The sequence below is a fragment of the Varroa destructor genome, unplaced genomic scaffold, assembly GCF_002443255.2.
Source record: "Varroa destructor unplaced genomic scaffold, Vdes_3.0 BEIS01000005.1, whole genome shotgun sequence".
Lineage (NCBI taxonomy): Eukaryota > Metazoa > Arthropoda > Arachnida > Mesostigmata > Varroidae > Varroa > Varroa destructor.
The window spans coordinates 33,533,627-33,549,041 of record NW_019211458.1 but is presented as its reverse complement, the minus strand read 5'-3'; the positions used below and the strand labels follow the sequence as shown (position 1 = coordinate 33,549,041).

At 39.3% G+C, this 15,415-nt stretch overlaps 1 protein-coding gene across 1 annotated transcript in view; it reads left to right on the top strand.

Annotated features, from left to right (window-relative positions):
• The first annotated feature begins 3,635 nt into the window (after positions 1-3,635).
• The window catches only part of LOC111250760 (uncharacterized), a 52,108-nt gene continuing 40,328 nt past the window's right edge, over positions 3,636-15,415 (top strand). The window contains exon 1 of the mRNA XM_086989444.1: positions 3,636-4,198. Within this exon, the coding sequence (XP_086845570.1) occupies positions 4,147-4,198 (52 nt within the window). The 5' untranslated portion in view covers positions 3,636-4,146. The remainder of the gene's footprint in view (positions 4,199-15,415) is intronic.

Here is a 15,415-nt window from a genome sequence, read left to right as displayed (position 1 = left end):
ATCTGTCATCTTCTAATTGGAGCTGCAGTGCTGTTAGCCTTAATTTTGTAATAATGATACAACCAAAACGAATCTGAAAGGAAACGTACCTTATTTATTTCTTTTGGAGAGGTTTCAAGAAAGACAAAGTACCTGTTACCCCATGGAATGCCACTCGGAGTGTCTGTCAGTAACATTTGAATGCAGTCAGGTTTCGGCTTGTATCACCATATGTGTATCGATATAGTATATATATGAACCTACCGCATGCTTCCTGTCTTCATAGGAAAAGTATGCATCGCATTTTAATACAAAAAAAAAAACACAGTATTGTTTTTGCCGAGGGGATCAGATTCGTTACAATTAGGAAGCAAGCGGGCTTTCTTAAAAAATTACAAATGATGTCTACGAGCTTATGATTGCTATAAAATTGACATAACGGGTAAGATCTGCAAGTTTCAGAGCGAAGTGGCCAAGATTGTCGATCATAAGTTCCTTCTTTACAGTCAATCACCATTATGTTAAGGATGTCGGCAGATTTCGTACGTTTCTGCGACCGTTTTACCAAGTGTTCGATCCAGAAATTCCATGTCTTCTCCAAATTCTCTTCTTTTGTTCGAAAATAGAACCTAAATAGGTTGTCTTGAGCTAAATGGAGGAAATGAGCATTGCAAATGAAGGACGGGGCTGACAGGAAATTACCAGCAATAAAAAGAAAAAAACCCCAGCTTGACCATAATTTAGTTGAAAAATCCTTCAAACAAAGTTAACGAAGGTTCTTCTCGTTCAAAAGCAATTCGAAAACTATTAAGTCCTTAAGTGTAAGCGCGCGTAAAATTATCAACAAGCTGAAACGCCAATTGCACAATCAGTTGCAAACTGATCGTAAAATTAGCCGAGCATAATCGTTCATAATACACGATAATTTTTCCTATTAATGAACTATACTGTTCTTCTTCAATATATTCTGGTATTATTTTTTTGTTTCTTTCGAAACTGCGCCATTACATATAACTTTTACGCTTACTATAAGAACCGCAGTCGAGGTATTTAGGGGGAATATATCTCGACGAACGGATGCGGCTCATATAATTCGCTAGTAAGCAAACGGTGAAGGAGCTTACACGAAAAATTCTATAGTACGTCTTGTCAGTCAATCCAATAAGATATCGTTGCAATTTATTTGGTTTGATATGTCCTAAAGAGGATAACATATTGTGATAGCACCCGAAGTAGAAAGGTTGCGGCAGTATCGTGACTAAACAGCTCATATTTGACCGATTTCGGTGGGGCACATTGTGATTATTGACGACCACGGTGCTGACTGGACCCCCTGGAGCACCGGCAAATCAAAAATCATTCTTCGTATACAACGCAATTAAACGTAGTTAAGAACGATGGAATAATTTTAAGTGACGCACAATGACTAATAAGCTAAAGTTGGTATAAAAAGTTGTCATCAGTCATCTGAACATGATCTGAATACATCATGGTTTGCCAATCACTACGCGTTTTCTGTCCAAACCTTTTTACCTAGGAGGAGCGTGCCAGGGTACCGGTCCATATCGATAAGATAGGCAAAGGTACAAGTTACTGTAAGCAAAATGTACCTAGCGAAATTGAAGAACAAAGCACCGTCTCGAAGCATCTAATTCTGTAGGTGCTTCGTTCAGTAACGAACTCCTATGCATGGGAGCGAGAGGAGCGACTTGACAAGATGGCAAGTCGAATACAATGAAGCGAGATCATAAATTTCTATTTGGTGCCCTTAACACTTAAAAATAAACTGCCGGTGATCTTTTTGATCCACAATAACGGCTAGAGTTTTATGAGTAACCGTCAACAGAAAAAGGGATAAGTGTTGTTATTTTTTTTACCAATATCCCTTTGAGTGTTAAACAATTGACATTGATGCAGTCAGAGAGAGAAAACTGTCCTAGAATTAACTGAGGCCATTGAGTTTCAGTATGAATTATTTTAGCTGCAGAAAACCAAAAGAAAGGTGATGCTGAGCAAAAAGGTTAGGCCTTCGCCAATGTTTATTATACTTAGCTAGTTCACAAATTAGAAGCGAGGGTATAAGTAGACGTCACCATAAACTCATTAACATCCGTTGGGATGCAATTATCCAAGCTACCTCAGAAAGGCCTCAAAAAAAGGTAAATAGCGGTCGTGTTTTTGCAAGTTAATCTGTGGTCAGCGGCTAATTCATCCACAAATGGCTTCGGCAGGCGCATGCTGTTTGATCAGCGGCCTCTAGCGGCAGCGTTTAGCAACGGTAGCGTGCTAATTTGACGAATCTAAATTAGACAGAATATACTTTAGTTTGCATCGCGTCTCAGCGTGTATTAGTATAATCTCTAATATAACAACCGGGGAACACATAATCGTCCGAATTCGAATCCTAACGTAAACACGTGGAAGTAAACATTTAATGCAGTGCCTAACAATGACCGCCGAATTCGAATATAAAAATTATAAGGCAAAAGCTTTTATATGAGCTTTAAAATAAAACCGTCTGTGTTTGCAATGCACAAAGATCCGACGCGGAATGTGGACCAGATCATACGCTTGTGTAAGGCTACACGATTTGTCCTGTCTATGCTAAAGGACTCTAGTTCGTGCTGTAGATAGCGAGCATGACCGGCAGACATTTTCGTGGTATTATGAAAAATCGTAAGTGGGGATTTTTGTCGAAACGAGACTGGAGATGGAACCATACAGATGGAGACGTTGGGGCGCGGAGGACGAGGCCGGCAGCCCTTCTTGCGTAGCGACTCGACTCCACCCAAAACACACATCGCTGACCAGCACTGTCTTGCAGACTTCCGACAAGCGACCATGGGCCGACCTCGAATCCGTCTATTATGCTAGCTATTCCATACTGCTTGGACAGTGTTGTCAGTAAATGTATTTTCACATCAGATGTTGACAAATATGGGATATGGCTTGCAGGTACCCACTGGCCCAAGCTAGCGCCCTCGTTCGCCCAATTTGCCACTCTACCGTTTCGAAATTTTGCTGCGGCGGGTCATTGTTTAGATACTCAAATAAATCAGTACGACTCGTTATTGTATGTCCGGTGACAAAAGAGGTTGTTCTTTCATGCGATTTCTTTGAGTCTCCCTGATTCCCAGTCCGAGTTCGAACAATGTAAACGGACGATATACATATGTATGTCTTTGACAACCTCCGCCTTTACACCTACATCCCCATTTATTAACAAAACAACCTGCAAATACGCTGAGGCTCTAACGTACGACGTGCCTTTTATATAAGCGAATCTTTTCCGGTCCTCGTACCGCTGGGCGGCACCCACGACTAGGTAATCAAGATGGGAGTGGCCGAGATCTATAGGGGTCCTATTTAATATCATACCTCAGACGTGCTAATATGCACATAATGCCAACCATACGTAAGAATAGTCGCTACACCTGTAGGCTTTAGCTAATAGCGATTTTCATCGTCTTCTCTGTTACAAGCTGAATTTGTTTGGTGCAGGACTGGCGACAACGGCTGCGATGCTGATGATTGAGCCGATGAGACCGACGAAACGCTTTTAACGTCGTAAAGCCCCCCCCCCCCCCCCCCCCGTGAACCCTCTCTCTTTTTGCGTAGCTTCGTTGAACGTGTGAGTGACCGTCTGACTGGCTCACCATTTCGTCACGGTGCAGCAGTAGAGATAGCAATGGCCGCAGATACAGCGGCAGACACACTATAGTCATCCGTGTCGCTTCTGTATTGTCTCTGCGTGCGCGGTGGGTGAAGCGGAAAAACTGCGACCGTTCGCGCGAGTTGTTTGAGCGGACGTCCGACCATCCTCCCTCAAAACATAACGTTTGCCTTCATCATCTGCCCATGAGTACTGTGTGGTAGAAGAACGTAGTGGGAGCTGTAGTCGACTCAACTTGGCCCATGTCGGACCTTCTATGCGCGGCTAGTTACTAGCTGGACAAGTAAGAAAGAGCTAATCGGCAGCGTTGTAATTAGTTGTCACTTGTCGACCATTATATAGTACGTAACGTTGTTTTTACATGTGCGTCTCTGCGTGTTTATACAACTCTGAGCTTTTGTTTCCTATTTGATGTGCTGTTTATGTACGAACAAATTCCGTCGACTGTGCACGGAACTACGGAGATGTAGTTCTGAAGTCTTCTACGGGGTGCTATGAAGTTTCGAAGTGTCGTGGAGCTTGAGTGCTCCAAATTTGCGGAAACCGGTAAATCACTTTCACAGATGGAATTTCACAACAGGAAAGAAAAAACAAAACGAGCGAGGTGCATACCTCGCCGTTACAACGATTTCTTGCCAGACGATAGTCGTGGGCTTTGAAAAAGAACCTGTAACATCCCATAAAATGTATGAGCATTTTTTATTATCGGTTCATTGTGAATAGATAGATTTTTATCATGTGCTTACTAACACTTTGACGTCATCAGAGCTGCCCATTTGAACGATTGATGATTTCAATGCTAAGCGTTGCCAAATCATTTGATTAGACAAAAGAAAAAGGCTGGATTAAACGATAAGTGAGTATTTAACTCGTTGTTTATGTCCAATCTAGTTTATATTTTGTGGTTTAAAAGTAAAATGTCTGGACAAAATATCGGCCTGGGGATTTCGAAATGTTTTCTTTTTCTAGCTGATATGTTAAAGTCGCATAGGATTGCCGTTCAACGCGCGTGACGTTCTCCCATTGCATTTTATTAAGACCCTTTGGGTAAATTTTTGTCCCATGATAGAAGTATATACGAAACACTAGCTGTCAACGAAACAATCTACTCTGGATGTTATGGGAACAACGCGACGCGCGTAACATAATTGTGAAGGATGCTTAAAACTGTATTTGTAAAAGTTTCTGGCCTTGGAAGCAAAGATTTTTTATCTTGTCGAAATGGAAAGGCGGCGATTTTCTCCTGCTGCTGGCAAAGCTGATGTCATCACCCGCGAGTTGATCGTCGGCCGCTCGTTAAAATTAGCAGCAACTAAGACATTTACCCTTCTTTATGTCCCTGCTACCATAAGTTTGTTGTTTGAAACCGAGCAAAGCGCCGTTTAGCGAATACGCAGCTAATAAAAATCTGATTTCATTTCTTCAAGCAAAATAGTATCATTTGCAGTGCCCATTTTCAGACGTCAGAATAGCCCTGATGGGGCAAACACTTTCACGATAGAGGGTAAACTAATCTGACACCGACACGTCATTTTAGATGGATTCTGCTTTTGTTCATTATTATAATTATAAATTACACAATTCATATATCAACAGGATATTTAAAAATATTATCGGAATACATTTCTCGTAGAAAAACTCACTGGAATTATTCAGTAAATTGTATATTGTATAGTGGACAAATAATTATAGTTCATAATAGGGCGATCTAAGTAAATTGAACCAGAACACAGGCTACACACAAAACTTACATACATACAAAAACACTCGTGTTTTTTAACAGCGTTGTTATCAGTTGGGAGTTCTGGTCGCAGCTACAAGTACGTACGCTCTATAGTGACTGGATAAGGTTTTAGATGTGTGCTCAATCTGCTGTAATATAGAACGGAAAATGAAAATACGTATTCTAAGGATATCCATTGTAGCTTCGGTGTTTGTCCAGCCCCATTTATGCTTAGAAATAACAGTAGTTCTTGTCGTCTAGGGAAAAAACCTACTGATCGGCTATAAGAAGCGACCGGTGCGTGATCACTAGCACCACTACCAATGTAATTATCATTGCAATTCTGGCTTGGGCCATTTGTAAAACGAAAAGTGCCGCTCTACGAAGGTTGGGCTGAAACCTAATAGAATTAATTGATCCAAATGTGAACTAAGCTAAGATTACCGAATTAGCACACGTCTTGCTCTATACGGCCATGTTTCATAGTCAACAAGATAGCTCTAGCATGTAAATGTGCTTCGTACATTATTGTTGGGCTTACATTTTAAAAAAAAAAAAGTTTACATTTCTGACCATCATGCGTGAAGAAGATCAGCTCATTGGGCCTTTTTTTTTTTTTTTTTTTTTTCTCTATAGCTAGCCTCGTATCTCGCATACGAAATAGACCGTTTCTATTATGATCCATTAATGATACGTGCACACATTGATAATTACTACAAAATCATAACACTTTAAGAGTACTACCGATGCGCATGACAGAGAAGCAAGGTGTGATGGACGCCATTAAGCACAGATGACAAGCTACTAGTTTGGGGGTGACATTTTTTAATATCGTCATTCGTTGATACGTACTTCGCTCGGTAATATTGTGTAGAAGAAAACGTTTGTTTGTAAAAACATGAGATCCTATGTTGTAAGCTAAACTCTAACTTCAGAAGTAAATACATAATTCGCCATAGTAACGACTATGTTTAAGTTCCCTCTAAGGCTAATGGTGCACCAGTTATTTATGTACAGTTATAATAGATTCAGCAGTAAAGAAGTATTCGTTTTTTTGTTATTGTGCTACACATCCGTAAGTTTGAGTATCTAGAACAATTTATGTTGTTTCTAATTATAATATAAAGATACTTTTGCCATGACAGATAATAGGACCATTAAGGCCGGCTCGGAATTTTTCTTCGTTTCTGGAGTTGGCATCACTTGCTTAGCTATTGTGCAAGCATTACTGTTATATTGGAGATCTGGCATAAAACTCAATGGATCCACCTGGCATCACACCTCGTTTAGTAAGAGAGCAGCTATATTGTTTCAGTATTACTCTTTGTGCAGATATATAATACATGACTTCAGGCATTTTACGTTTCACCTTGCGTTGGTTGTTGACTCCACAATGATGACTGCGAGCTGTTATCTTGTCGTTATCCATTGCTGAGCTTGACTGTTGCAGAAATAGGACTGATAGTTGACGCGACATTATTTTATACGGTCGGACATCTTTTATGCTGAATTCAATACTCCCCATCGTGATCGCAGTTTCATGCTTTCCTTGAAGGCCTTTAGGTATAATCTAATATCCATCTGCCCCTTGAGAAATAAGTATTTCGAAAGCTTCATGAATGAGATGTGTTTTCTTCAATGCAACCCAAGAACAAATCACCACTATTGTTAGCTTCAGAGATATAATGTTAAAGTTGTAATAATAATAATAAGGATAAATTTGAATTTTCAACCCAGCCTAAACACATACCTAGATGGGAAGTGTGAGCACGGCCGTCGTGGGGAAAACCTAATTGCGAAGTTCATTCGAATTATGACACATAAAAATCATAATAACGGATGGTATTCAAGTTCGTAAGTTTAGGGTGGAGGCCTTATAAAAGCTCTCAGTTGTTGTCAAGCGTAAATTGTTACGAAAAAACATCATTCGGGGCCCGCCTTCAACTTATACAGTCTATGATACAAGTTGTAATAAAATAAGATCATTTACATAATACTTTGGGGTTTAAGATATAGCCATAGTGATACAAGGATAATGTATAATGGGTAGTATCGACTTGGTTCAAAGCAATAGAGTTTTATGCTGTTCCAGTATATTCATACCCTACTCCGTTATATTCCACCTTATTATATTTCGCTACCAATAGCTTTTTCAGCATCACTTGACGACATTTTTTAACGCGGGTATTATATATACACGAACAGTCAGTCTTCCGGGACAAAAGAGGCAGTTCTTAAAAATTTAGGCTGTCTATTGTATAATAGTATATATTATTAAGCGAGCGTTGTTATCTACGACACGCATCTGCACGAGAAATCTTCAGGTTCGCTTACTTTTGTGCTAGCCGCCGAAGGTCAAGCGGTAATAGCTCTATTCGATGACTGTAACCGTGATGAAACTCATTTTATCCACGGGTTTCTGTACGAGTCGTGGATACGACTATTATCCAATCGAGTTTGAGGGACTGTCGTCCTTGGAGCTCTTAGTGTGACCAGGGTTAGAAGTTGTTTGTAGCATAAGTTAGAATATTTTCGACAGTGATGAAGTTATGCACTGTTTCTAAATAGATGCGTCGCTACATTGCGCTTAAATATAGCGTTTACGTTTTGTATATCGCGGTGTATTGTGTGGTGTCGTTTTAGTAATATGTTCATAATAACGGAAGAGATAATATGATACTTAACATGCGTGTGGGTTGAAATGTTTGTATAGGATTGAATAAAGAACGAACCTCAGGGAAAGTAGAAAACATCTGGGTCGAATAGAGCGTTGCCCTTTCTATTAGCAAACTCCTTTTAAGTGGTTACGTGGGTTTCTATTCGAAATAGACTAGCTTTTTTTTTTTCATTATTTTTCGTTATTATTGTTATATCATAGGCTGTCAAATATTGCAAATCTGTAGCCGTTGAATGTCGGTTGAATCTGGAAGTGTGTATTATAAAAATTTGATCAAAACATGTTGCTCGTAAGTTTTTTTTTTCAATATGCTACCTCAGTTATGGGTATGTATGCGTGCATCGTACTGGGACTGAAATTAACTATATCTGTAACTTTGTCATTCAGAAACTTAGCTATTTAAGTTAGTATCTCGAGAACGATTGTATAATATCATGAAGACTACATTACCTTTGCTAGCAGTTTTGCTAGGCACACAATTATAACCGGCACATATCATGGCCTTCTACACATATACAACTTGTCACTCATATTTGTGTGTCAGTCATTGATTTCATAAACGGTGGACCTCGAAACAGCGATTTCGAAATATATTGCGCACAATAATCTATTTTGCCGTAAACATAAAGCTTAGATATAGTCGATCTCCGCTTAGTAATCAGCTTAGCGTTTTATTTTCTTACGATTTTTACCTCGGATGATTGAGTGGGCCTTGCAGGCCATGATACGGTAATGTATACACAACTGAGTGCGGTTCATGTAAGTTTGGTTATAAATGACCGTTTTGCTGCTCTTACTGAAGCAAAGTGGACGGAGCAGGGCGACGAGTATGGAAAAACTCCCTTGACATATACAAATCCCCACGGAATTTTCCAAGTTTTTGGAAGATTGCCGGGTTGATCAAGAACCTGTTAATCGGTATTATCATTACGGCATCGACAGTTATCTATGTAGAACCTACATAGAATAATACTGGTAAAGTGATATATATAGACACGGAGCGAAGGAGAGAGAGATATTCTAAAATGAAGACTGGCCTGATGTAAGCCTGTTTAACAATCACATTCGAATAATAATCACGAAGAATCATTGTAGCATTGAATTTAAGATGGCAGATTACTGTTGGTAGTCCAATAGGAGATGACCGGTTTCGACCTTTTTCTATTCATATATCGCCTTTGCCGTAGGCAGGTACACGACTGACTCCACTATCGTCAATGCACCGACATATAAGAGGTTTACTCTGAACGTCCGTTCATGGTTCCATTCGTGTTTTGTGAACAAGGAGAAAATTGCAGTTATCAAAAGCACACACCTGCCTGCCTGCCTGCCTGCCTGCCTGCCTGTTGATTCTAATTTGAGTACACATTAAGTTTTTGCAGTTAAGTTGAACAATTACGGAACGGGATAAAAAAACAAGACATAATTTATTGAATATACGATACTGTGCCTTTTTTTATTATACAAACAACTGTTACAACATTTTCAGGAATAGAATGTAAGGCATGCAGAAGATGTATTAAGCAGTTGAATCCCTTTTGAGCTACAATGATGATCTTCTTTTGTGTGTAAGAGGCACTCTTTTCTATTTTTCACTTGCCTAAGTGAGCCTAAGTGAGTGTTGCCTAAGTGAGACATTTGTATACCGTTCAAGTGTCCATATGTAATTCCATCTATGGCTTCTCGAAATAGATCGATAGTAGGTTATGCCTCTCTGCTAATAGCCTTTTTTAAGGCATGGAACGCTTGCTGATCACACACCCTTACATCGGAAAGGTAAGCGTGTTGAAGCCAACACTGGATATTCCCTTGCTTAATTCTAATTAATTGCTAATAACTAATTAAAGTACAGCGACGACGTCCAGTATTTCCGTTAAGCAACCAGACTGCGTGCCCTCGACTGTCAATCAATGACTTTCTCGAGATAGTGGGCTGGGTTAAGTGTTCCGTTTTCGGCGAGCATTTCGTCGTAGCAGATGCCTCCGAATCGATTCCCGAACCCACTCGAAACTGCCGCCAAACTCAATTCTTTTCCAGGATAACGCCATTCTCTCGCTTAGTCTTCCTCTGGCCGATGGTAGAGATTGAACCATGCCTTATCTACTGCGACTGTATGCTCCACGTAGATGAGCTTTTTGTTGGCTAAAGTTTCGCACAATGCATGCGGAATACACTGGCTTGAAGTCAATTCACAAGGGACCTATTTTTTATTCAGTTCCTGCATTTGGAATATTTTCGTTATAATTCTTTACCAGGCTGGGTGTGAAATACCAGTTGTGACTGACAGAGCCCTTAAACTTCAAGCTGTGCCTTAGTGAAGAGCCTTTTTGATTGCGGCATGTCCTTCGGGTCCTGACACCTAATAACCTGTCTCGTTGGTCTTCGTTCTTGAAGCATGTGTACCGTCCACGAAATGCATCTTTGCATAAGACATATTTGCCATGTCTTCATCAATCAGAATAATAAAAACTTAAAATATAAAAATAAAAAGAAAGCGCTCATTTCTCCGAACGTGACCTCAATCAGTTTTCGTGCACAAATTGCAGAAGACTAAATTATGTAGCTGCCGAATTTCGTCTGCTAGTGAAGAACTATCCGATCTCAAAATCAATTGGGTTCGTCTGGTACCATACAGATTTCTATCTTATGCCCATCGAAATAGCTAAATAGATTGTGTTCCTATGTTTGCATAATACTAATATAAATTCTAATATTTCGGAGCGTTTGAGAGTGGACGCAACAAGCAATTTATCTCATAACAGTTCCGCTTACAGATTTATTATGCTTTTATAGATGATATTCACAATGCGGATAGCGACCAGCCGCTATAGTTCTTAAGGGAAACAAGTCATCCAGTGGAAATTGTAGGAAGCAGTCAACGTAAATGACCCTCTAGTCATCTACGTGTCCATATATATATATATATATATATATATGCATCAAATAATGAAAATTAGTGCGATCGATAACCGAGTGAGTAAATTAAAATCAAGCAATCTTAATTTAAGCCTCATATTTTTCCAGCTAATATATTTTTCAAGTTTTCTAGAGTTTTAGCTTTCTATACGATCAAGTGCTTCATACGGACCTCAGCTTTAAAGACTTATATCGATTAATTAAGCATCATGAGCCCATGAATACGGCCATTTTATTTTTCTTCCTGAAATACCACTAGAAGTATGGATAATTTTTAGATATAGTTGAAAGGGCATAAAGCTAGCTAGATTAAAATATTTAAGTTGATTTTTTTAGGCCCTAAGAGTTGTTTTTCATTCACTTTGAGTCAGGAGCCCGTTTACTGATGATGTACTCTCTTCTTGGAACGCTAAAGCGTTTTTTTTTTGCTTTTTATAGCATTGAAAGTAAGCTACTAACTTACTTACCCCGTTTTCACCTTGAAATCTCATGATGGAATGGTTTTTTAATAGAAGGGATGTATGGTGGCTTGTGCTATATAGACGAAATGCGCCTATTTATGGAGTCCTGTAATGCAAGCTTTTCATCGTTACTGCCGATTCAACAAATTAGGTAGGGATTCCAGATATTTAGGGGAGATGTCACTGAGGAATTGTCTAGGTAAAACCAAGCTTAGTGCAACCCCTTTCTTTTCCCTACATGGGGGTAGCCTTTGCAGCAGTACATCCGGTTTAAAGTTACCTTTTTGACCATAGCCAAATAATGATCACATTGTCAAATACAGAGCATCTAATCCATTCTTATAAATCACTCAATTTTTCAGTCTAAAATAGAGTGATTTTTCGATCTCCAGAAAGTCTACACCCATTAAAAAACTGTCAGAAGCCATATGATCGGGACGGTTCTGTTATTCTATGAGTCTGCCAAGACGACGTACGTAGATCACCGAACGTTTAACTACCGGTGTCGTGTTCAACGTCGTTGATTACGTAAAATTTTACACGAAAATGGCCAAAAAAGCCATCAAGTGAATAGCACATATTTACGGTGAGAAGAAGGGCCGCTGTGATGTCTCTAACATTGTTCATGTGTCAAGAACAGAGGCCTCTATTTTCGACGTATCAAAGTTAGACGAGGCAGACCATTTTAAGTATTTGTTTGTGCAATATCTATGTATCCAGACAGTTGGCGAGACATTTAGCGACAACCCGAATGTGGCCAGAAAATCCTTCCAAATGGTTCTTTTTACTTGACAGTCATGTTGACTTGTCGGTGTTGTCATGATCAGTTAGTTGTACCAACTCCGAATCGTCTGCCAATGGCAAACTCCATTGTAACCAAGTGTGTAAACAATTCCCTTTCTCTAAGTATGTATTATGACTACGATCGCTGTTCGTATTAGTATAATAATTATTACCACCATCGATAAATAAATATAACTTACGTATATCTATTATGCAGCATAACATAGTATTTACAATGGACACATTTTGACCCAAGGTGCAGTTGGGTTGCAGTTGTAGAATGATTCTACATACAGAGCTAGAGTGTAACTTCGCGAAACCTTCTTGATTCAATTGTTATTTGTATAGAAGTTGTAGCTGATATATAAACTGCGACATAGGCTCGTTCACGGATCAAACGTACATTCATTTTACGTATTTTTTTTTTTTAAAATGAATTTCCGAAACGTGGTCGCCGGAAAGGTTCCACGGCTAACTCTTTGTATCCAATATGGATCTTCATTATATTTCAGAGTTGCTATCGAATATTGTATTTAACGGCGTGGAAATCTGGTTCACTCTCCCTAGCACTGGGACATTGGTTTAACAGTACACAGCGATTTTAATAAAACAGTTATCGAAAATTGAGCTTGATTTGTGAGTCGTTTTTCTTTATAATGGTCTTAATGCGCCTCTGGCCTATTACATATGTACGACTGTTAGGAAATAAATTGACAGAGACACCCATCCTGTATGTTCCCGCTATTGCCAGATTGGTTTCATAGAAACCGTCCAAATTGTACAGAGTCCGAATTGTACAAACAGAGCTGCAGGCGCTAAAACGTTAACGTGATATTTCGAAAAACAACTGCCGAAAACGCATAACGCAGGCTACAATGGAACCGGTATCAACGGGTGATTCTAACGATTTGCATTCAGTGGTTGACAGAAATACTGAAACAACAACAACAGCACAATTGGTTAATACGTTCTGTACATAGAACGTCATATAGACCTACGTTTTGTTGTCCTATATTACTATATTGTAGTCCTATAAGCTCCTCATTTATTCGAAATTATAATTTTTTTTACTGAGAAGCGAAGCGTATTTCATGATCCCCTTCTGTTTTCTGACTTATGAGAATTGCGCGTCAGTATACGATCTAAAAAACCACACGATCGCCCAGACGACACTGCTCTTACTGTGGAATATATACATTTAGATATGTAGGCGTGACGGATATTGTTATTTATTTAGAAATATTCATATAGATTAAAAAGAAGTCCTTGTGATTTGCGTGGTAGCGTGCTTTTCTGTTAAACTTAGGGACACATGAGACAGTCAAGATTAAAGATCGGGCGTAGACACGCTTCATGTCGTGCTTGAAAGATCAAATCGCTTCTATTATTTTCAAACGCAGAAGGCGAGAAGCCTCAGACGTATTTCATAAGATACCTGTATATTACTAATATCGTAATAACGGAAACAGATGTATTGTGTTTCTATGAAAAGCCTAACAGTTATCGTCGATTTATCTAGAAACGATACATCATGGAATGAAGTGCTAACACAAATAGGAGCTACAAGGATTGTGTTATGTTCAAGCTATATGATAATTCTGAATAATCTGACCAATTGACAGTTTGATAGACTTGACTGGAAGGAATATCAACGTTTGCTTTCTATATATTATTTAGCTATTTTTTTCGCGTCCTGATCAATTTTACCAGAGCTTTCCTTATGCCGTGCGTTCTTGACATTGAAAGAGATTTGTCCCAAATAATTCGTAAAGAGGTAGTTTTTTTATTCAGTAGGTATTACTCGTACTCGTGATAGCTTTATTTTGTTTGCATGTTGTTGTTAGGGGCACATGGTGGGTGGTCTGGGTTTGAACCCGAGCGTAAACAGACTTTGTTATTTACGAAGGGTTTATTTTTCCACCTCAGTTGTTTAGGGTAACCATTCCAAATTTGTCCGTGCACTGTTACCCTGAATGTTACGTTTCCCAATTTCCTGTGAATTATACCTGGTATCTAGTTTAGATGCTTTGGACAACGAAAAGTTTTGCTTGTACATTTCCGCCATTATAAAACTTCTATCGATCGCTTCACGTGGGATTTGGTAGTGGAAGTATTCTTTTCAGTCAGTTTTTGGTCTTTCTCTCCGGACAATAAAAGATTTAAGGTCTTTTTTGTCCAATAGACGTTTCAGCTGGACTCGTACCCGTGGGGTTCAGGAGGCTCGGTACGACGTCAAAACAGAATCAGTAGAGGATTGTGACCCTCGTACTGATCTTCCGCTCATCGCAATTCTTCATTGTTTCTGTTAAATATGTTGACAAGTAATTCGGCGTATCCGTTTGATAGGGTGTGGTACAGAGCGATTCGAATAGTTCATCGTAAACAATTCTGTGTAAGCATATGTGCAGTGATCTATCGTTGCTAATAAGCGTATTGCGGTGATTCTATTTGGGCAACTGTGCAAACTAGTTTCGAAACCCAGATTTTCGATCACACATCGAAAAGGCGAAAAAAATTATCTAAAAACCACTAGAGATATTTTTTTGCTTCCTATAAGGCCCGCGCATAATTACGACATTCTCGGTCAGATGTTCTGCCAGCGATGGGTCATTTTTCCACTGGTACTCTTGAGGTGGTTAGTTTTACAACTGAATCTCGCTCTTACGGTTGGGACATGGTCGAACCATGTGTTCAATACTATAATCTATACCTGACCAATGCATGATGCACTATTTACTTGAACTTCATAATAGCTAGCCTCCAATGTCGGGTTCTTCCAATTCTTTTTTGTATCACGATGCGGTTATTTAATATGACCCATATCCTCTAAACTTATAAAGAATTGCGTCGACTGTCGAAACAAAGTATCGTCGTCGTCGTCTGTATTTGTAGCCATTTTTTGTTTCCTATGTATCTAACCATCTTCGGAGGAGTCACTTTGCTCCGTGTCGTGTGGCTTGTGATAATGTCGGTAGACGATACGTTGTTTCAGGAAATGGAATATTTGAATTTTTCTCGATCACTCCTTTTTCTTAGATATATGAGGCGACAAAGCACCCGCGTTGCCAGTGCTCGCTAGCACTTTATTTATCCCGCACCACAAAATGGGTGTCCTAACCTTGCTAGAGTCAGACACGTGGTTTCTGACCAATTATGGTCAGGAGTGGTTTATGGTCTATTTAGGTACGCTGTATTCTGTAAGT